This window comes from Carassius auratus, chromosome 7, assembly GCF_003368295.1.
Source record: "Carassius auratus strain Wakin chromosome 7, ASM336829v1, whole genome shotgun sequence".
Taxonomy (NCBI): Eukaryota; Metazoa; Chordata; class Actinopteri; order Cypriniformes; family Cyprinidae; genus Carassius; species Carassius auratus.
The window spans coordinates 18377910-18401778 of NC_039249.1; the positions used below are offsets into that span (position 1 = coordinate 18377910).

Consider the following 23869-nt stretch of genomic DNA (forward strand, 5'->3'; position numbering starts at 1 on the left):
TCACGTATCCAGATGCTGATAGGACGTCTTTACCTGTCCTTTCAGTTCACCCAGGTACGCCTTGTAGAGTTTGTCAGAGTTGTTGACCATCTCGCTGGGATGCACTTCACCAAGCACTCCGAGAAGTTCATAAATGCAACCCAGTACTGTTGGTAGGGAATTTTTTATTTCAATAATGCATACAGTATGTGCTAACGGATTCGTTTGTATTCTGACATGCAACTGAAAATGCATCATAACATCAGTTTTGTTAAAATGACTAAAGACAACATATTTTTGCTAAAACAGAAAATTAAATAAGACCATAATTAGCCTCAACTTGCCTGTATCAGGTATCTTACTCTTCTGAGATAACTCTCCATAAAATTTGTTGAACATATCACCAACTTTGAGATCCTGGGTGATACTGGAGTCTTTTGTGAGATACAGTATCTAGAGAGATTTGTAGGATGTGTTAAGACTATTTGTCTGTAAATTGCAAAATATCTCATTAGCACATTTCCTCATTCTCCAAGTCAGAGGTATAATGATATTTAAAGAAAATCTTTGTCCTTGCAGACCTTAAACCAACCGGCTATAAGTCTCAAGGGCAAGTTACAGGACACGATCAACAGAACTTACTTTGATGAGCAGATCTAAAGCAGGGTTTCGGCACTTTGCAGCTTTGTCCTTTGTGTAGACAACAATACAAATGTCCTATCCATGCAAAATAAGCTAGTGTTACAAATGTGATATGTCATTTTAGACAAGCTTAAAAAGGCACATTAAAACGTGACCCCAACACAGAAAGAAATCTGCCGACTACTGTTTTAATGTACTGTACCTTAAGTTCAACTGCATAGTTCTTCTCCCATCCTCGGACAATGACTGACATTCTCTCCAGAAACGTCCCCAAAAAATTAATAATGTCCACTCTTGCATCTCGCAGCTGTGGAGAAAGGTTTGTTTTTATAACTTTATAGTAAATGTGTATTATGTCAAGAGGATTTACCATGTATCATTACTAGAATTTGCTTGTAAACACCTCTTACCATTTCATTAGAGAGAGACTTCCGGAGAAAGCTAAGCAATCCCTCTTCCTTTGCAAAAAGCAAAGACGTCTGTAAAACTGAAAATATATTCATATTGACATTTCAAGATCAACTTTACTGATTGCTTTATGTACATACCTATACATCATTAATTATTTTGTATGCGCATTATTTTGTGGTTAAGGACAACGTTGTTATTTTCCGCTAAAAGGTGATTTTTACTTTAGGTTACAACTTTATACGACTTATAAACTAACTATGTGCATGAAGCTGCCAATACTAGATAATTCAAATATCTGTCGATCTGCTGAATATGGGGCCCCTTAATCTTATTTTGCTTAACTATCCATAAAAGTAATGAATAATAATTATACTTTGCATAAACACAACGCAATGCTTTTTCCATGAAGTTCTTACCCAGTTCATTCTCATTCTTAGTTATCATGCATTCCTGCCCCAAGTCTCCAATAATGTCATGGCAGACTATAGCAGCGTTCCTGCTCTCTGTTTCTCCAAGAAATGAATGAAGCTTTAGGAGATAACCCTGGATCCCCCCAACAGTGGAAGTATCAGAAGACATCATTTGTCTCTGTTGCTTACATCCGAAACGAATAAAAGTTGACTAAGAGCTTATGTAAGTGAAGTAAGTTTGCGTCAAGGCGGCAAAACAGAACAACACAATCACACGTGAACGCGCTCACTTCCTGCTTGAACCGCACGTCACTCTGTCTGGAAGAACCATATCATATTTAACCGCTTGATGACGCTGTTTCCTCGCCATCAGATTCTGTTCCCGCCATAACGCTTCTCCTCAGACAGAGTAATAACTGTACGTCTATCTGTACACGGTGCAGAATTGTTTTGAAGCTCTTGGGCAAACCAGTGCACATAATTTGGGCCCAACAGATCCCTAGCTAGTGAAATTAACAGCCTTGCTTCCTATGACTCCATTCTAAGCTTTAGGAAAGTCTTGCCAAGCTAGAACTGCGAATGCTGGAAAACCCTGTATTTAAACTCTATACTTTCTGCAGTGTATACAAATATCTTCTTAACCTATAGTGTCTAGATTGAAAAAAATAACCCTACAGAACCCTGTACCATCTACAGTGAAAAAAATAAGCTTACTTAACCCTATACTATCAGTGCGAAAATAATCCCACATAGAATTGTAATATGTACAGTGAAAAAAAAAAACAGACTCAGTCCTGCAGAGTTTAGCTCCAACCCTAATGAAACACACTTGAAGCAGCTAATCAAGGTCTTACCTGAAACTGCCACTGTGTCCCAATGTGCATACTATCCACCCTATCTGCCCTAAATAGTATTGAAAATTAATAATATAACATATAATTTTGGAAGGATAGTATGTAGCAACATTGGGACACAAGCTTTGTGTTGAGGCAAGTGAAGCTCCTCCAGGACAAGGTTTAGCATCCCTGGTATAGCCTACTCTCTACAGTGTTGAAAATAACCCTACCTCATCCCACACTTCAGTGCAAAAAATAACTATACTTAGCCCTATCTATGGATTTTATTTTGTATTTATTATTATTATTGTTAGTTGGATTGGTAGAAACTCTCTATCAATCACCGGAGCGACATATTTACTTTCTGAGACAAAATGGGGCAGTATATGATCAAGGATGAAAGTGTAAAATAATTTGGTCAAGGTGAAGATTTTAGAAATTATTAAATTTAGTAATACAACTCCTGATATAACAAATGAATTATTTATAGGGATGGTATAGCTGGTTTTACAGTAGAGTTACAGAGTGGGTTTCAGAATAAAACATATGATTGCTTGAGAGCATGTATTCTGAGGCAGTTAAGATAATGACTGGTTAAACTAACATTAAATTACTATAGTTAAAAGCCAGTTTATTTGCACTGACCAGCCTGTAGCCTTTATTATATGATCGTTAGTAGAATGTTAGTCTATTCTCTGAATTTGAAGACAAGAGAAATGAAACAATGAATATCATTTGATTATTATCTTTTTATTGAATATGTTTTTTGTTTGCATCTAACATTTTAATTCATTACTTAATTCTACAAAATGTTATAGTACGGCTGACAATGATTCCAAAATTAAAACAAAAAGGTTTAATAGAGACAGGCCGTGAGAAAATTGGTCCACAAGTTCTTCTAGACATCTTGGCTATTCCTTGAATCGGCTCATTCTGGTTGAAAACTTTAGAAACAAATAATAATACACAAGTTATATTTTATCTCAAATGTATCTGTTTAGATGATAATGAGTGGAGATAGAGAAATGAAAATTGAGAATTGCCTGCTCTTGTCTTCATCGCTTGGGCTGAATGGCTTCTCTGTGCCATCACCGGATCCAGATCCTGGCAGATCCTGTCCCATCTGAGGCTAATATAGTTAAAGCAGAGAAATCAGATGCTGTGTTCTGCTTTACACCTCAGAACACAGTAGCCTAGATCAAACATTTACTCAAAAAACCTTAAAATAAATTATCTAAAGGGCATGAGTGACATTATCTGACATTGCTGGACACAGTAGGGACATCACCTCATCAAGCGCATATCCAGCATCATCAGATAACCACTTGTGGTACCAAGGATACTGCGAGGAAAAATTAGCAAGGAAAAACATTAACATGTTTAATAAGGCGCATTACTACAAAGTTAATTTTCATAAACGTTTGTCATGTTTTGTTTGACTCAGCAAACTGAAAGAAACAAAAGAAAATAGATCTGCTAATTATAATTTAACATGACTTATTAAAGAAGCAATGATATGATGCTTAATATTATATTTGTACCTCAATTTAATTAAATTAGTTACAGTTTAAATTAAATTAAAACAGTTTAGTTGCACCTCATGAGGAAAATGTATATAAAATGTACTATTGCTATTATACTATATTACTAATATGACAATATTGATATTGCAAGTAAAGTCATCATCTCACCCTTGGTCTATCGATCATGTTTGTCAAGGTTCCTTGAATGAGGATGAAAATAAGTAAAATTTGAGTCAAATGTATGGTTGATTTTTTCTTCATTGCAGCAGGATAACTAGAGCCTAAACACTGGAGCTGTCTGTTTCTACTGAGAGTGAGGAGGAAGCATCACAGCAATATTTATACTGAACATTCTTATAGAGTCATGTACATTTGCAATAATGACAAAATGTGCATGTTCCTGATAAGAAAAATGTTGCAAAGAGATAAGCATATAAAAAATAAAAACTTTGGTAAGACACTTCCGTTTAATGAAATTATCATTATAAATGCACTATATATATATATATATATATATATATATATATATATATATATATATATATATATATATATATTATCAAGCAACTTATTATGGTAGTTATTATCTTTGTATAGTATTGTTCACCATTTAATCCCGTACTTTCATCTTGAAATGAACATGTTTGGTGCACTGAATTATGTTCATAATTTGCTTTTAGAATGTTTATTTGAAAAAAATTTGAAGGAAGGATCTTTTGCCAATAAGTAGAATTATATGCATTAGTATTACCTGCATTATATGAAGTCCTGTGTTGACTGACTCCTCCATCTGATCTGGGGCTTCATCACCAGACTTGACCAGTTGTTATCCTCAGATGGCTAATTAAAATAGAAATCAAAGTTGTTCCGGCTCTAGAATGTGGTAAAAAGTGTAGAGAATTGGAACTCTACTCAATCAGACTCCAAACTCTTGGATCAAAGTTCATAAGTTTATTAATTTGACTGCCAACTGTGGATGTAGATACTTTAAGAGTATCAAAACTATACCTTTTATCTCAAATATCGGCAAGAGCAAGAGTGCAGATTGTATTCAAACCATTTCGATTTAAAAAACACCAAGTTGCAATAGTTTACTTTTGCAATACACTGATGTTAATTTAACTCACTAATATTCTGTTATCTCTGTTGCAACCCAGACAGCAAGCAGTTTCGGCCCAGATCTGGCCCACATTTGGCCCGCATGGATTTCACGTGGGCCAGTTCTGGGCCGAAGCTGCTTGCTGTCTGGGAAGTAAGCTACACTGTATTGCAGCTCAAGAGTAATATACATTTTGTATAATATTGCTATATGTAGTACGTGGTCATCTTACCCATGAATCATTAACGTGACACATGGCTCCTTGTACAAGGACGAGAATTATTCATTATTAAAGGATTTTGACTCTTGTCAAATTTTTGGTTGCCTTAATTGTTAAAAGATGGAAGTAAATCAATACTAGAGACATCTGCTGCTGCAAAGTCTGGAAGAAATATTTATCTTGAATCTTGTATTAAGATTTAATCTAATATATATGTGCGTGTATTAAGATTTAATCTAATATATATGTGCGAGTGAAGGTCAAATTTATTTACTGCATTACAATTAAAAAAAAAGTATGTGCCAAAGGACAATTATGTTGCATGTTTTTGCTTTATAAGAACATCTTTTTAGGTATGCCATTATAAAACAATGTACATGTATTGAGAACACATGTCAAAGTGCTCCCAGTTGTATCTCAAGGTAGGAATAAGTCACTTGGTGCTCAATCAAAAAAATAAATAAATAAATAAATAAATAAACATGGTTATGCGTTCTATACTAGACTAACTGAGACTTGTCATGGCACTTGTATACTGTTGTTGTTCTTTGTTGACCTGACTGCTTCTATTGTTCTCATTTGTAAGTATTGCAAATTGTAAGTCTGCTAAATGATTAAATGTAAATGTAAATGTCATACAGTTTTCAGCTCACTGAATCCCAAAAATGTAGTCTAAAAGCTTTGGCAAAGCCAATGTAGATATTGAAGTGTGTGTGGATGTGAAGATGTGCATGGAGGATAATACAAATCACCCCCACCCTCCCAATCAAACACCTCACACTCCTTTTACACAGTAGACCTATAAACTGAACCTTAAAGAGGAACAAACTGAATGCTATAGAAATATAAAGAGACAAGAAATGCAGATGTGCAACCACAAGACTGGAGACAGTTGAACATCTGCACGTTTACCTGCCTAAATGGGGAGGATGTTCCTAGAAGGAGGGTCTTATCAGATTTAGTGAATTTCGGTTGCCTATTTCACTCTTTGCATTCTTGTTACGGTTTAATTGTACTGAGTATTAGTAATTAACAACACACTCATTACAGGGTTAAGAGTTCGGATTAGACTTTTGATTAGGATTATTGCATGTGGTTATGCGTTATTTACTAATTACTATAGTAAGTACATGTAATGTGTAACAAGGACACTATAAAAGAAAGAAAAATCTGAAAATCTTCACAAAAAAATGTAGCTCGGTTAGAAATACACACAGTGTGGAGCATTTCTCAACCACTGAACACTGCATGACTTGATATTTTGCGTGACTTTTATATTGTGGTTCACTAGAACTGAGAAATGTACCTCATTGTGAAACATGAACATATTTGTGTATTCAGCATTTTTGCACGTATGGCTACTGAGAGAAACTATTTAAAAATGACCACAACACAGGTTTGCCTAATGTTTGCTTATGTTGCACTAACAGTTAAATTAGGAAGTAACAAAAGTAAGTCCTCCAGCAGCACCCTTTGTTGTTCCAAGTGGATGTGTATTCACACGGATGCACTATTGATGGATTACACCGTTTAGTTTAAAGAGGGCATAACACACACCAGATTTCATGTTAATCGTCTTGAGAACCTTTATAGTAGTACTGCATCCTTCATAAATCTTTAGATTTATTATATTTATAAAAGAAAATATAGCTTTACGATTCTGCTAATAAGAAGCTGGATTCAACCTTGTGTCTGTTTCACTTATCATCAGCAGTTCTGAATCATGACTGGGATCTTTTATAATTGGGACTGCTCCATCGTTCAGTATCAAACAATGTGCAAATCCAGCATTGAACTGAGCCTTGTTTATAAAATGTTCATCAACAAACACACTTGCGCAACTTTATTGCTGTCCCAGAGCAGTTGGGAGTTTGGTGCCTTGCTACGATTGTGGTGTTGAAGGTGGAGAGAGCACTGAATATTCACACCCCCTTTCACTTACAATCCCTGCTGGACGGGAGACTCGAACCCCAAGTCTGACTCTATCCATTAGACCACGACTGCTCTCTCAACATGCATGAAACAGCATTGGACCCTGCCTTAGAAATTTGATTTATTTGTCTACATTCATTATTTTGGTATCAATACTGTATGCTATGATTAGATGTGGGATATTCTAAAAACTTGCTTTCTGCATACTTTGATGTTCTTACTGTTCCTCACAAACATAATTTAATCTGTTTATTCCAATATAACATTATTGCCTTTACAGTTTTAAATAAAACAGACGTGCTGTTGCTGGGAAATCTGAGAGGTACATTAAGAGATATAAGACCAGGGAACGCTTTAACAATTGCTCTCAAGGAAGTTGTCAACACTTTTAGATGACAGTACAAAGGAATCCACATCAACAGCTGGGAAATTTGGGTTTCACTGTCCAATTTAAAACTCCTTCAGTCATGCACATCTGGGAAACAGGAGGGTAATCAATCCATTGGGAAACGCGCTCATGGGTTTTTATATATCATGAGTCTGTTTGTCAATTTTGGATTTCAAGTGCTCCTTGTAAGCTAAAATGTCCCCGTTCCATTTGGTGATGGTCTGCTTTTCACACACCCAAATTTCCTGAGCCACCTAGAATGAGATGAAAAAGTCACCCGTCACACAATCCAGGTCACAGACTTCTTGTCAAATATGAAAACAAACAAGACTCTAAGAACTGATATATTTAGTAGCTTTGAAGATATACCTGCTGAATAAGTCTGAAGTCGTGGCTAACTAGCATCATTCCTCCCTCAAACTCACTGATGGCTTCAGCCAGAGCATCAATTGTCTCAATGTCCAAATGATTAGTTGGCTCATCCAGAAACAGCATGTGTGGATTCTGCCACGCAAGCCAGGCGAAACACACCCGACACTTCTGGCCATCTGACAAGTTCCTGATGGGACTGACCTGTTAGAGGGGGATATGTTACGATGTTAAAACAGAAAGAGAAAAACGTATCAAGTACAGTAGTATGCTATATTGTCTGGCTTTCAAAATAATGCAGCAAAATCATGTTTACACCCTTACACATTAAACACAACCACACACATACCTGCTGCTTCCCTGTCAGGCCATAGCGCCCAATGATCTTCCTCATCTCCTCTTTCTCTTTGATTTCTGGGAAGCACTTCATCATGTACTCCAGAGGAGACAGGTCAAGCTCTAGCTGCTCAGTCAGATGCTACAGGAAAAAACACAACACAAGAGCAATTACAAACAATTGCCAATAACTTAAATGAACATGCTTAATCAAATTATGAAGAAACGTAATTAATGTGATCACAAGTTTTATGCCTCAGAACCGTAACAAACACACATCTATCCCTCTCTCTATATTATCTCTCTCTCTGGCTCTCATATATCTATCTATCTATATCTCTCCATCTATATCTCTCTATCTATACAGGTGCATCTCTAAATAAGAATGTCGTGGAAATTTTATTTTCAGTAATTCAACTCAAATTATGAAACTTAATTATTGAAAATAAATAAATTCAATACACACAGACTGAATTAGTTTAAATCTTTGGTAATTTTAATTGTGATGATTTTGGCTCACATTTAACAAAAACCCACCAATTCACAATCTCAACAAATCAGAATACTTCATAAAACCAATAACAAAAATAAAAACATTCACAGATTCTCTCTGGGGTTCAGGTCTGGTTAGTTTGCTGTCCAGTCAGGCACACTAACATCATGGTCATTTAACCAACTTTTGGTGCTTTTGGCAGGATGGGCAGGTGCCAGATCCTGCTGGAAAATGAAATCAGCATCTTCAAAAAGCTGGTCAGCAGAAGGAAGCATGAAGTGCTCCAAAAGATTTTGCTTTACAATCATTATAACGCTGCGGTTCTCTCGGTTGGTTGTGCATCTTTTTCTTCCACACTTTTTCCTTCCACTCAACTTACTGTTAACATGCTTGGATACAGCACTCTGTGAACAGCCAGCTTCTTTGGCAATGAATGTTTGTGGCTTACCCTCCTTGTAAAGGGCGTCAATGATTGTCTTCTGGACAACTGTCAGATCAGCAGTCTCCCCCATGATTGTGTAGACTAGTGAAAAACTGTTTTGAAGGCTCAGGAAACCTTTGCAGGTGTTGTGAGTTGATTAGCTGATTGGCATGTCACCATATTCTAATTTGTTGAGATCGTGAATTGGTGGGTTTTATTAAATGTGATCCAAATTCACCACAATTAAAAGAACCAAAGACAGAGTATTTCAGTCTGTGTGCATTGAATTTATTTACTACACGAGTTTCACAATTTGAGTAGAATTACTGAAATGAACTTTTCCACAACATTTTAATTTATTGTGATACAGCTGTATAGATATATTATATAACATGACTGTTGTGAAAATGGATAAAATAACACCAATCATCTGGACTATATTTCTATGAAGGCGGTACCTGGTGATACCTGCCAATCTTGACATGCGAGTGTTTCCTTATCATTCCATCTGAGGGGAGAAGCTATGAGAAACAAAAACACAGACCAATTAATGTCAATGGCTTTAAAACTGAATCACTGTTCAGAACTTTAAAAAACTTTAACGGTCCAATCATATTAGCCTATTTTTCATAACTGACCTCTCCCATCAGTAGCTTGAGAAGTGTGGATTTGCCTGCCCCATTGGGACCCACAAGTGCAACTCTTGTGTCCAGGTCAATGCCAAACTCCAAATTCTTATAAATAAAATGCTGCAATAAAAAAGAAATAAAAGAAAAAAGAAAAATGATTTTATGAAATATTTGCTTCTACCGCTGTTATATTTTATACTTTGCTTACAAGACCTGACCACTCTAAAAACCCATTCACACCAAGAACAATAACTATAAAGACATCTACACTGATGGAAAATAACAATCTGTTCATTATAAGCATACTGCAGTTTTGTCGCCTGACACTTTAAACGCTTGATCTCTGTAAAGTCAAGTGGATTCTAATTGCCCGGTCAATGTTTTTTATTTTTTAGCTGGAAAAAATCGTTCTGAAAATGATTTGAAATAATATAATTCTTATTATTATTATTATTATTATTATTATAGTACTGTTATAACTGTTACAGTTATGTTATACGTGTGGCGTGGTCTTGACCGATTAAAAATTAAACTCATAATTAAAACTTTATAGTCATCATTATAGTCATCATCCTTTGAGAAAACAATCATTGATGCTTGATGCTACTGTAAATCAGTGAATACTTAATTTAGACATACAGTATACAGTGTGACAACATATCACTGCAAAGGACAACCCAAGAGAGCTGAAACAAAAATGAATATCCCAAACCAGGCAGTCTGGTGTAAATGTGATATCTGCAGTGATAGGTTGTTTAAAAGGCTGTGGACTCACTGTGTCACTGGAGTATCTGAAGCTGACATTCTGCACCATGATAACAGGAGGGGGGATCTTCCCACAAGGAGGAAAATAAAATGACAATGTCTGAAGGAGAAATGTGTGGTTAAAACTCTGATAAACATCTGACAATGGTTATATTTTTAACAGCAAAATCAGTGGCCCCTAGAGCCCAAGGGATAGCCCACCCTAAAACAAAAATGTTTTCAGTAATTACTCACCCTCATGTTGTTTCAAACCCATTAGACCATCATTCATCTTCAAGTTATTTTTGATTAAATCCAAAAGCTTTCCCAGGGGAAAAAGTGCACTAACATACACGTTATTTCAGTGCACTTCCATTTTGTACTTAAAATGCTCAAATTTTCACACACAAATTTTGAACTTGATATATAAAAAAAGTTATTATTTAGCATTTCTTAAGATAATATTAAGAATATCTAAGTGTACTCAACTGTGCTATTTTGAGACACCATGAAAAACTAAAATTTGCTTTTTACATAATATCTCTACATTAAAAAATGTATTTGGTTATCACGTGTAGTACACTTGAATCCATCTTACATATACTTTTATATACTCATCATACATAGAAAATATAGACTTATGAATATAATAATATATAATAAATATATACAAAATGTGTTTATAATGTATTGCCCACATATTTCTATACATCAAATAATCAATTTCAAATGTTTTGTAACTGTTAATATTCCCTTTATATGATATACTTAACTACAAGTCAATGGCGTCTTTAAATAATACAATCAAGCACACTATTTGTGCCAGTGGCGGATACAGAATGTCATTAATAGGTGGGCCTGGTGAATACACGGGGGTGGGACTCGGGTTTTTTAATCTCATACACCTGATTCCCAGGCTCCTTATTATGGAGCTTTCACACTGTGCGCGGATGCGGTCCGGCGATCCGTTCCATGTGCGGTGCAGTGCAGAGATCGTTTCCGCACCGAGTCTATTTCTGATGTGCTGCACGCGCTGAATTAAAGTGACAGGCTGACAGTGCATGGTTAGTGGTCAAAATGAACACAGTTTGACATGAAAATATAATAATCTCGCCATAAATGTGTTTAATAAAAAAAAAAAAAAAGTAATCTCAACATAAATGCATTTAATTTAATTCTACTCTTTTGCACAGTCAACTTTTTTTTCTTTAGGACCGGGGTAAAGCAAGGAAAAATAGAATTTACTTCAACAAGGCAATAATGAACAACTCTCGTCTCATTCATGGTGGAGGTGAAAAAACTATTTATTTGTGACATGCAATATTTATTGTAGTATTAATAAATATTTTACCACTTGTTTGAGCAACTTAATATAAAAATCTTTATAAGTAGCGCTGAATAATACGTTGTTTAAATTGTGTTAAAACGTCTATTAAAAGAGGATCGCAATGCTGACAAACCTTTTTTTTTTTAATTTTTTTAATAAAAGTTTCTGGTAACTTCTGGATTTTAAATATGTGTTTATGTGAGTATGTGTTTGTGGTAGCCTACAGTCGTGGATCAGTCACACACTGCACACACGGAGTACATGTTTCACAGTGTAACAGTGGCATTACGCCACTTTTAAGTAAGTGCGTGCACGGAGAGCATGTGGCCGGCCCATGCAGAAAAAAATAATTCACAAGAGAACGTGCAGAAAAAAACAAATTCACAAGAGAACGAGCAGATTCTGTCTTTTAAAAAGAATCATAACAGAAGAAAACAGGTATGCTATGTGTTATATATTCACAAGGCAAACAACCAAATGATATCAAACATTTTTACTGGTGTTCAGGTCACAAACAGATAATCTGATTGGGTGGGACACCATAAATCCGCGCCTGATTTGTGCCATTAGCAGCATTTTTCCACATTAAAAAAATATAGCACTAAGTACTTTGCTAAAAGTATACTTACTGTTAAATTGTGAATTTTAACATTTAACATTAGCCATTTAACTTTTAATTAGAGTATTTATTGTTTATAACTTTTACAATTTTATTTAGCACAAACAAATAAGATTTTTTTTTGTGTATTCAGGTATACTTTATTTTTTACCTGGGTTCTGACTCTGTATAGACAGCAATGCAACTGAAATGACCCAGAAAGGTAGTAAGGACATCTGTAAAAAAGTCCATGTTACATCAGTGGTTCAACTGTACTATTATAAAGCTACGAGTATACTTTCTGTGCACAAAGAAAACAAAAATAATGACTTTATTCAACAATTTCTTGTCTTCCATGTCAGTTTCCGAAGGTGCTGTATTACAGGTTTGAATCAACATGAGGGTGAGAAATGAATGACAGATTTTTAATTTTTTGGGTGAACTATACCTTTAATATAGTTACTACAGTAAATGCCTGCTTCAGCCGGACTCACACTACAGGAGTTTTAGACCGATTTTCTCCTCCCAAAAAATCTTGTTGAGGACCTCGTTTGGTTCTGACGTTCAGCCTGGATTATCTAAAACGTGTGTGTACATGTTTAAAAGAGAATCTGCGAAGATTCTCCTTATGTGTGTGCTGCAACCAAATTTCATTATCGCTTAGGATTTAAAAACTTACGTAGTCTGAGCCCAGTTTTAGGAAAACCAACAACTTCCTGTTAAAGAAATTACAGATAACCACTGTAAAGAAATATCTTAGATTAGCTCTACATTATTGGTGAAAACTATTTTTTAATTAAACCTGTGTTTATCTGTTTTCTTGTTTACATGCTTCTCACTTTTGACCTCTTTTGTCTTGGTCATGGCATTGGTCAATTGAACAAAATGATGCAGCAATTCTCAACTGATGCCTCATGATGATAACAGGTCTTGGGCAAGAGAAAATTGCATGCAGAAACACACAAGTGTCCTACTGACCAGCTGCAGAGTGTGTATTTATGTGACAAACCTTGTCGTTCACCACACGAGATGTTAGGCCAGAGGCCACCATTTTCTGCAGTGTTTTTTCTTTGCTCTGAGCCTGGCGAGCTAGCTTTGCAGAGCCGTGACCGAAACGGGCAATATAGTTCTACAGGAGATGAGGGGAATAATTATGACATTATTTTTGCAATGACATACCTATGGTGAACAGCAGCAAGAACTATGAAACAAAAAATACAATTTAAAAAGAGCAATAAAGGTCACAAGGCTACACGGTTTCACCTTCATATGAGCTATCTGGTCCTGCTCCCAGTTGTACCGCTTCATCTGGTTTTCCTCCAGCTCCTCCCTGGTCTTCACATACTGATCGTAATTACCCTAAAAAACAAATATTCATCACATACTGTTAGGGCTATGTTTAGTTTTGTTCCGGTTTCAGTTCACCTGTTTTCCCGTGACCTAGTTTTACTCCTAATTATCATTTCATTCACCGGTGTTTGATTAACTAACTCATTAGGTCTTCTGTTTGCTCCCCTTTAAAATACTCTCAGTCCTCCCCTTGGCCTCTGTCCATTCTACTTAAAGTTCAGTTGTGTTTTTGTGGCTTTGCGACTTGTATTAATTATATCAAGATTATTGGAAGCAGTACCTTTTAACTTCGTCTGCCTTCCTTTGACACAACCATAACACATACACCACTCTCATACCTTTGTTACTTTTAATATATGTGATGAGTGTGCTAATAAACCAGACTCGGGATCGGGAACACTTCATAATTAGCAACAGAAATAAAAGCATCATATTTCAGGCCCTTTATGGCTAGACCAGGAAGAGCCTGTCTCCTGTTAAAGGCAACACTACAGATTTTTTGAGGTATAACAAAGCTTTTGAGTTGGATGCACTTGCACATTTTCAAGAAAGCTATGACATTACACAACATACCGCTGTCATCATTTTTATCATCACCTTCATGTCACTCCAAACCTATATGACTTTTGGAGTATAAAAAATATTCATATTTCCATTGTATCAACAAAAAACAGATGTAAAGATCATAGAGGATTATATAGAGGGAGAGTAAATGATAACAGATTTTCTTTTTCATTTTGGGTGAACTATCCCCCACTGCTTTCAACAGTTTCTCTGTCTATAAACAGGGAACTACACTGCGACCTTTTGAAATGACATTGCGACTCTAATTTTTATGAGATCGCAAATGTATCACAGATTATTTTTGTACCTACCTATGTTTTAGGCAATATGTTCTGATTTACTATGAGCATTTATTAAAACAGAAATGTGTATTTTAAAAATACGTTTTATAACGTGCTCCGAGCATTCAACACATCAAGTTGGCTTCAGCCCCGTGATGTGGGAAAGCTGAACTGAGCATGTGGTTACTCGTGCGCTGTGTTCAGTGCGAGAGAGAGAGCCACGTCTCACAGACAGCAACACTGAACCGAGCTCTCTTTCAGGATGTTCGCGTCCTCCTACTCCTGAACGAACAAATACAAATCGCAATTTAAACAAACAGAAAAGGATGCGAAAGAGCTTAATTCAGCAGCGCGGTGTTCTGGTGTTCAGGGCGCACGCAGAGACGCGTCTCAAAGTCTTCTTGCTTTTGTACAGAAAACAAATACATACTAAATATGTCGAAATACCCATCTTGGAAAGTGTGTTCGAAAAGTCTGTGGTTATGTCTTAAGTGAAAGTAAAGGGTTGGAAAGAAATCGGATGTGTATCATTATAATGTGTTTGTCTCTTAAATGACCACGCCTAATTTCCTAGCTCTGCTGTCAGTGTCTTTAATGTATGAAAATTAAAGTAAATCACTCACTGCTCTTGATTGAATTACTTTGTAGTTTTAACAAGAATTTATCCACAGTCAAACCAAAAATCAGATATAATTGATTATATAGTTTTACTGGTGGGTGCAGGACACTAGTTCATTTATGTAAGTGAGTATAACAAAATACAGTGATCTGTGAAATATATTACCCCAAAATTCTTCATACTGTAGACAACGAGTGAAATTGATAAAAATATATATATTAGATTAGGGACCTGACCATGTTTTGCTTAAGTGCCTCTTTCTTTAATTGCGAATACAACCTTTTCACACGACACACTGAACCAAATTAAGCATTGCTTGCATGGTAACTGTTCAATAAAGTATTGATATTTGTGTAAATATTATCATACTAGCAGTTGTCTGAAGTTGTGATTGATTCCATTACATATCTTTCTATCAAAGTTATCCGACATTATCAAGATGAATTTGTTCTGATACAGTTTAACCCTGAGTTCTTGTCATTTTATTACCAATTTCTAAACTATAACAAATAAACTGTGATAATGTGAGAAATGTTGAAGGTGTCTGAATACATTTTGGTTTGACTGTGTATTTTATTTTACAGTGAAGACTATGCAGTGCCATTTTAAATTAGTTTCTGGACACCTACAAATAATAAAAATAAAAAAACGTAACCATTGTGTAAATAGCAAAAATAAATAAATAGAATGAACATACAGTAAATATTAAACCATTTCAAACTGGGCCCACTGTACAATCTGCACCAGGGCCCCTCTAACCCCAGCTGCGGCCCTGGGTTATCTGTATGCAATACAGTTTCATTATTGTTCATTATAAATACAAAGTGGCTTACTATAAATACTTTGTGCGACCAAATTTTGTTTTGCGCAAGTAACTGAAAAAGTAAGTCACGCAAACGCCACCAGTGGAAAAGGTTAGTGTAGTTCCCTGCCTATAAAAAAAACAAACTGTGAACATTGTGCTACATCACTCACAGTGTAGTACTTGAGCTTCCTCTGGTGGAGATGAATGATGTTTGTGCAGACACCATTGAGAAAGTCTTGAGAATGTGAGATGAGTACAAGAATTCGCTTGAAACTGAAAAAAAGAAGAAAACAAATCTGTAATCTATAAGAATAGTACTGTCAATTCCTTGTTTAAAAAAAAAAACTTTGTTGACAAACTACAATTCCTACGCATTTGTGTTACATGAAACTCTTTGACATTTACTGTAGTTGTGTTTCTGTGCATGACAATTTGAATCTCGTTTGATTACTGGTGTTTCTAGAAAATCTAATAAACAATGAAGACTCAAGTGCTCACGACTTCAGTTCTTCTTCCAGCCACACACAGGCATCCAAATCCAGGTGGTTAGTAGGTTCATCTAACAACAGCATGAAGGGCTTTATGAACAGGGCCCTGAAAGATGGAAATTAGAAAAAGAAAATATATTAAGAAAATCTACTGTGTTTGTATTAAATTGATAAATTATAACCTTTAGTCTCTTGGATTTTGGTCCATTCATTATGTGAGGATAACCAATAAAAAAAGTGAGTGGTATTACAACATTATCTATCTATCTATCTATCTATCTATCTATCTATCTATCTATCTATCTATCTATCTATCTATCTATCCATCCATATATATATATATATATATATATATATACATATATAAAATTATATATATTATATATATATATATATATATATATATATATATATATATATAAAAAAGACTATTAAAATGTTTTAACAAAACTAACAAAAAACTGCATTATACAGCAAGACTGGGCTTTTTAAACATTTTCAACACTATTTCTACATGTAAATAGGGCTGGGTGGTATATTGAGATTGTACGATATATTCTTGTACGATATTTTTTTTATAAGCGATTTGATATGAGGCAATACCATTTATATCGATATACAGTAGTTTAATACGAACGCATCTGAGAATATAGTGAGGACAGACTGAGCTGCTGGAGAAAGTGCTTAATCCAGTTTGTTCTTAACATGTGACAAGATTCATATTAAGGCCTTTGAAAACTGGTAAGGCATAGTTTATAGTTTTGTTTCGCAGTAGTTTAAGTGGCTCGGTCCATCATATGTTCAGACAGAAATGCTGCGTGTGCCTCTGACTGAGACTCAGGCTACTCGTGTTGTTTAATGCGTTTGAGATGTGTCTTCCTGAATGCATAACTTACATTTCACAGGCATATCCTCCATCTGTAAATGTTAGGAAGCCATGGAAATATTTACATTTTTCTTTCAGAAGTGCATAAGCCTGTGCATAAGTGCATAAGAATGTAGAAACATCAGTGAACGAGCACTGCCTTGCACATGCACACATTTATTTAGTTACTCATTTATTTTCGACTTAAGTTTAGTTAATTTAACTTCTGCTTTAAAAGCCTAATTTTTGTTTTTAGATTGTAATGTTAAAATTTTAGAATGAAATCTGATTTTAACTATATTTTTGCCCATATCACCCAGCCTTACATATAAATAATAAATATTTTGTATTGCCACAGAATAAACATTTAGATGTCATTTACAAACCTGGCAAGGGACACACGCATCCTCCAGCCTCCACTGAAATCTTTCAGTTTTTTTTGCTGCATAGCAGGTGTGAAACCCAGTCCAAAGAGGATTCGTGAGGCTCGAACTTCAGCTTTGTCTGCGTCCAACTCTTCCAAACGCTCATAAATCTCCATCAGCTTCTCACACTCTGCTGCAGTAAAGAGAAAAGAATAGAGAAAATGGGACATGTTGTACTCGATTAAGTGCTGTGCTGCTTGTTAAATCAAATTTACTGTACAATTGATCAATAGCATTAATAGCACATTATTAACATTTTTTATATGTGTAAACGATGATGCCTGTGTGTGTATATAACTCACAGTCCTCATGAGCCAATCGCTCAGCCTCCTTCTCTAGCTTTATCCTCTCTTCATCAACTTCCATTACACACTGCAGCGCTGTCTTCTCACTAGGGGCCATCTCTCGTGTCAGGTGGTAGATGTCTATGTGTTCTGGGATGGGAACTTCTCGATGCCCAATGGCAGACAGGAGCATGGACTTGCCTACAAAAAGTGTTGAAGAATATTCTCATTCATGGATCCCTCAACCTCTCTTTATTTAATTGACAAGGAAAAAGACTGAATGTTTTCACTTGGCCTAATTGTCTTGTTTATTTAATATAAACCATTTTTTTATTATATTGCCTGCAACAAAATCCAAAAAACTGTAACAGAGGCAAAATAAAAGTGAAAAGTAAAAAAAAAAGAAAAGCACCAGCAAAGACCACATTTGTCTTTATACATATAAGCTTGGCTTGGCTTATGATTTTGTGCTGAATTTCATGTGAGTATTGTCAAACCGTTCAAAAACAACATTTCTCACAATTGGACATAATTTAGGTCTTTCACCACCTACCATACTGTACAACTGTCTGTTGCTGTATCAAGAAATGCAACTTGAAACATGGGTGACTTATATATGTGTGACGGTACCACTAAGGCTGAGTTATATATCATGATTGTACCGAGACATATGCTACCATCAAAATTACTTATTTTCCAGGTTAAAGCGCAATGCAATTCCTCATTCTACTTGTGAAACAATAATGTGGATTCGTAGACATATGTTGAGATCGTGATACAGTTTATGTCGATAATGATAAAGTTTGGATATTTTTACTCTGTATGGATTGTCTAACAGCAGAAATAAAACTTAAAAACCTTTAAGCCTTTAACCCTTGTGCATTGTTCAAATTCACTACCCTTTCGTTATGTTCGGGATGAAAACACCCACTCAATTAAACTGCTGTAAAAATTTATCAGATTCGTATATTTTTTTTTTTTTGCATAAATCTGTTAATCAACTTCAGTCCTGATCAAAACTACCAAATGTTTTTTTTTTTAATCCATGATTTTAATTCTTTAATTGCCAAGTTCATAAATGATTTCACTAATTTGGGGGGAAAACACACAAAATGACTTATTTTCAATATAAAAGTAATTGTGGCTGAATTCTTTTTTAACTTTTTATAACAGTCTTGGGCATGTCAAAGATTAGTAGCAACATTGGCTTTGATGCATTTTTAGTTTTTGTGCAGCATTAGATTTAATTTTTTTCTCCCTCATTTATTGTTTGTGGCTGTTTTTGCCCCACTGACTTCCATTATAATGACATATTTTGATTGCAAAGCCATGACACCATGTATTAATGTATTTTTGATTGTTTGTGGTTTTCCCTTTTGGGAAGAGGTAACATTTGTTATTTTTACAGTTGATCACTAGGTGGGACCATTAACCCTTTAGATAGGCCTGTGCAAAAAAGCTTAGTTTCTGACTTGTATATGAAACTATGTGGAGTATAACAGCATATTATATTGTGTGCTTTATTTAGTATCCTCAGTTCAGATGCAATTAAAAATCGTGATTAAAAAGAAAGGTGATGTAAAACCTCAGTCCCAACTTTTTGGGAGTACGTTGCAGTCATTAAAATCTAAATCAATTTATATTTCCAAAATATGATTAAGTTGATGATACATTGGAGATCTTTTCTCTAAACCTTTGTCAGTTAAATAAAAGTTAAAATTAACAAATTACAGATACTAGTTTTTATTAGGGGTTTAAATTAGATGGTTCATCACGATATTATACGATATCGATTCTTATACTCAGCGATACGATATTTGCAGATACTTCAAAAATTCTATGATACAATTTCAATACAGGAGAATATCAATATCAATTAACTCACAAATACAATCAAAACATGAACAATTGTGTTGCATGTGAAAATTGCATGAACAATTAATTTGACATTTTCACATTCAACTGGGACATTCACAACAAAAAATATGCCTACTTTAAATAATAAAGAAAAAAAAAAGAAAAAATGAAGACACACAAGATCAGGAATCTTAAGATATGATAACAGTCAAGACAGTCTTTCAGGTTTCTGTGCTAAAATATGCAATGTTTAAAAAAAACAATGAAAATCCTCATTAGGAAACAACACAAATGGGGTGCTTTTTTTTGGCTGCTATTATAGGCTCAGTGCTAAAAACCTGTACTACAGATAACCAAATTACAAGCAATATCAGAAAATAAATACAATATAACAAAGACACAAATTAAATAATAAACAGTGCTTTTCAGGTTTTTATTCAGGACATTGGTGAAAATGTGGACAGTGTCAAAATAAGGTGTCTATTTATACTACAGATATCAATATTTTTAAGACATTTAATCAATGTATCGATACATATCAACGGATCCTTACACCCCTTGTTTTTATTGCATTTTAGAAAATGTCCCAAATAATCTGAAAATGGTTTTACTTGCTCAAAAGGTTTTTACGTTAATTAATAAGCTATTGTAAATACCATAAATAGCACAAATCATATGAACTTTTAGACTCGGTCTATGTGCAAATCTTGATAAAGCTTGAGAAGCATTAGATGTATCTGCCCCAATGTACCTTAACGTCCATACCTGTGCCATTGAGGCCAATGAGGCCGTAGCGCCTGCCGGAGTTGAGCTCCAGGCTTGTGTCACTCAGTAACTCTTGGCCATGAAAGGTGAGTGACAGACTGCTGATGTGAACGTCAGTGCTGTTGGGGTGGGAGGCCAAGACGCCCGTCACTGCCCGCGCCTCCGTCTTACGCATCTCAAACTCATCCAGCTCCTTAGTCAGAGCAGCAACATCTAAAGGGAAAAGTGAAAGATGCAACACAGTAATGTAGATTATGCTGAATAGCTAAAGCTACAGGTATGTTTGATGTTAAATTGGTCTGACTCTTATGAGTTTGAACTATCAGAATGTTTGACCTCTTCTAACTTTAGGTATGATTTTAATAAACACACCTCCATTGGTCTCCCCATTAGATTCTGCACCATTCACTTGGCCATCTTGAAGCTCTCCTTCTCCATTCACGTCATCATGCTTTTTCACACGCTGTCGAGCTTTGGCAGCCTCTTTCTTCTTTGCAGCCTTCTTCTTAGCAAGATCTGACGGCATGGCTGTGGAGTACAGTAATCTGTTGTTCAAAATGTGATGCCACGTCTAACATGATAATATTTTCATACTCTTATGAACTCCTATATTACTGCTCCACTATACACAGATACAGGTGTCATTAAGCTGACCTCACTTTATTGAACCTAAACCAACAGCAAAGATACTTATAAGCAATGGTTTGTGAAATTACATGGACATGGAAATTACAAGGACATTCTTCATAGAGAACTTGTTTATAAGATTCTTCCATTACTTCTTTCTATTGCATTAACCGCGTAATTACTGCTCCCAGTGAAAAAAATATCCATAGCTGCTGTTTTGGGGTCTTTTCATACCCCAAAATGACATAATCTTAACCGTTTTTAGTTGATGAAAAGCAGGACCTCGATCTTTGAGTGTCTTTTGAGAGGCTGATATGATCTTAAAGAGTGGCAGTGTATAAAAATGAATATTGTACATGTAAAGTGGGTGTCACTGCAGCTTAACTTCAACATGTCACACTGCTATTCATCCAAGCCAGGCTAAGCTAACTCCTAAAAGAACAACGTGTACCAACAAATCTTGTGTAGAAAGCGCGACATCATCCATGCATTATATAATGACATAAAATAAACACCCTCGCAGTTTAATAACCCAAATTAAACTCGTATATCTCTTATGACAAATCACCGGCATATGGCCTTGCTAGCTATAGCGCTTTACTGACATCTCTATTTTTAAGAGTTTACAGTTTTGTATATGTATAAAAATATAAACATTTACAGACGTGAATGGCTTTATTTGTATCAGGGCCACACCTGGCATCGGTGACAGATTGAAGTGACAGCATGAGGCGATCAGGGCCTGCGTTCAGCTCAGATACAAACTGTACAAGCCGGCTATTACGTCACTTACAGTATATTTAGGTCTCACGTACAACGTAAACGTAATGGTAGTTTCAAGGAAACACAGACAAACTGAAATGGAGTAAATTAGGTGCAGAATAGACGTACCTTTTTGAGAGGACCAAGCACGCGCCAGGCAGCAGCGGCGGCGGCTCGCGCACACTCAGCGCGCACTGACCGTATTTGGCGAAGAGCAGATCACCGCCTGCTGGTCAGATGAGCCAAGCTTCACATGCTGACCAATGCATTGGTTTAACGGCGTACTAATAAAACCTGCTTATCATGTACTGAAAGACATTGGAATAAGATAAAGATTTTAGGAGTATGGTAAGATAAGGTACTAGTCTTAATCGAGAAATATGCAACAACACATCAAACAGCAGTAGTCTACTCGGACAATGCATTTTAAAACTGAACAATATGTAGTACAAAACATTGCAATAGTATAAAACTACAATAATAAAGGGTTTCATGTGCATGCTGTGATGTAGAAGAATTGCAGTACTTGAATTGATCCCAAAATAATATTTTGTCAGTGTTTAATCACAGAACCAGCTCTTTTTCTCCTCTTTTGTGAAACACAAAAATGAGATGAAGAATGACCACCATTCAATTCACTATTCAATTTAACTATATATTTTGAGTAAATGATGACCGAATTAAAACTATCCCCTTTAGGTAGATTTTTAAAATCTATTTGAGACCCTTTGAAACTAGGAGTAGGCCTAAAAAAAGACAGAAACATACATATTATATCAAAGAAAATATTTTGCATTGCATCATGCATTCAGTATTTTCTGCTTTTTATATCTCATCCATCTCTGTGAAGAGGAGAGAGGTATCATTATTGCCCACATCAAAGCATTTTATCTAAAACAATTTGTTGAAATGCATTGCAAAAGACAGATGAACTTGATTCAGAAATAAACTGTCAATGGACCATACTTAAAGCAATACCAATATGCCAAACAACTATAAGATTACTGTTAAGAGGAAAAAGGTTTCAGTCTAGCATCTGTTTGTTTGCTCCATATAAACATTTCTAAAAATCTACTTCAAATGTCATCATTTCTAAAACAGGATTTTTTAAAATTATTTTCTTTTAAACAAACACAATTAAATTTGTAATTTTACTTTACCTTATAATGTTTTGAATTGATAGCTTTTGAGGACCAGGGGATAAATGTTCTGTAGTTATTTTGTTGTTTTCTTTTCATTTAGTAGCTGTTATTTTCTATGACCTGCTCCCTGAGTCACTGCCCCTCGCTTCTTTGACCTGCTGTGTCCCAGCGCGCGCTCGTGTCGTTCCTGTCTGAAGGGTAACTAACGGGCTCGGTGTGAACGCACTCGGAGCAGGACTCGTGTGTGTATACGTGGAACTCTTGTGCGCATGCTGCTTGTTTCCTTGGGTCCGTTTGAACCTTTTAACGCACTGAGTCAATCTTCCTCTTTAGCACATCCGTAGTTAGACTTGATACGTGGTCGACGATGCAAGAGACATTCACAGCAAAGCCAAGAAAGTCATTTCGCGATTGCTTTTGTATATTTCCTCGAATCCTCCGAAGAGACGCAGGGCTTCATCTGAATTACTGCAGTGTTTTGAGGGATAGATATATCGCTGGTGGCTGCTAATGTTGCTCAGCTTCACTGTGCAAGCTACGAAGCTACGCCAGACAGCGGAGGAGGACTTCTTTTTATTGAATGTAAATCATCGTCGGTTGTCTTTCGGAAAACAATAAGGCTGTTATACCCAGATATGTTGAACTTGATCGTATTTCAGTTCTCGGTCAGCTGTGCTT

At 35.6% G+C, this 23869-nt stretch overlaps 2 protein-coding genes across 4 annotated transcripts in view; both read right to left on the reverse strand.

Moving 5' to 3' along the window:
* Nucleotides 1–1753, reverse strand: part of prkdc (protein kinase, DNA-activated, catalytic subunit) — a 31347-nt gene extending 29594 nt beyond the window's left edge. Inside the window, exons 1-6 of one of the 2 annotated variants that reach the window (XM_026267828.1) lie at nucleotides 1449–1614; nucleotides 1032–1108; nucleotides 824–928; nucleotides 622–696; nucleotides 324–432; nucleotides 34–146 (exon numbers count right to left, since the gene is read on the reverse strand). In XM_026267828.1, coding sequence (XP_026123613.1) covers nucleotides 34–146; nucleotides 324–432; nucleotides 622–696; nucleotides 824–928; nucleotides 1032–1108; nucleotides 1449–1614 — 645 coding nt within the window. Of the gene's footprint in view, nucleotides 1–33; nucleotides 147–323; nucleotides 433–621; nucleotides 697–823; nucleotides 929–1031; nucleotides 1109–1448 lie in introns of both variants that reach the window. The other variant, XM_026267829.1, reaches the window with a different exon arrangement.
* Nucleotides 1754–7158: 5405 nt separating this feature from the next.
* abcf2b (ATP-binding cassette, sub-family F (GCN20), member 2b) lies at nucleotides 7159–23559 on the reverse strand. Of its 2 annotated transcripts, none has more exons than XM_026267833.1 (16): nucleotides 23210–23559; nucleotides 22179–22275; nucleotides 21033–21188; nucleotides 20661–20873; nucleotides 18057–18239; nucleotides 17716–17887; nucleotides 16475–16570; nucleotides 16147–16249; nucleotides 13621–13716; nucleotides 13367–13486; nucleotides 10464–10553; nucleotides 9698–9808; nucleotides 9518–9580; nucleotides 8159–8287; nucleotides 7810–8013; nucleotides 7159–7694 (listed from the first exon to the last, which is right to left on the reverse strand). In XM_026267833.1, the coding sequence occupies exons 3-16, from the start codon at nucleotides 21184–21186 to the stop codon at nucleotides 7578–7580; spliced, it is 1851 nt and encodes a 616-aa protein (XP_026123618.1). In that variant the 5' UTR covers nucleotides 21187–21188; nucleotides 22179–22275; nucleotides 23210–23559; the 3' UTR covers nucleotides 7159–7577. The 2 variants fall into 2 exon arrangements, with proteins under 2 accessions (XP_026123618.1, XP_026123617.1); XM_026267832.1 differs by having other exon boundaries at nucleotides 22179–22357.
* Between the last annotated feature and the right edge of the window lie 310 nt (nucleotides 23560–23869).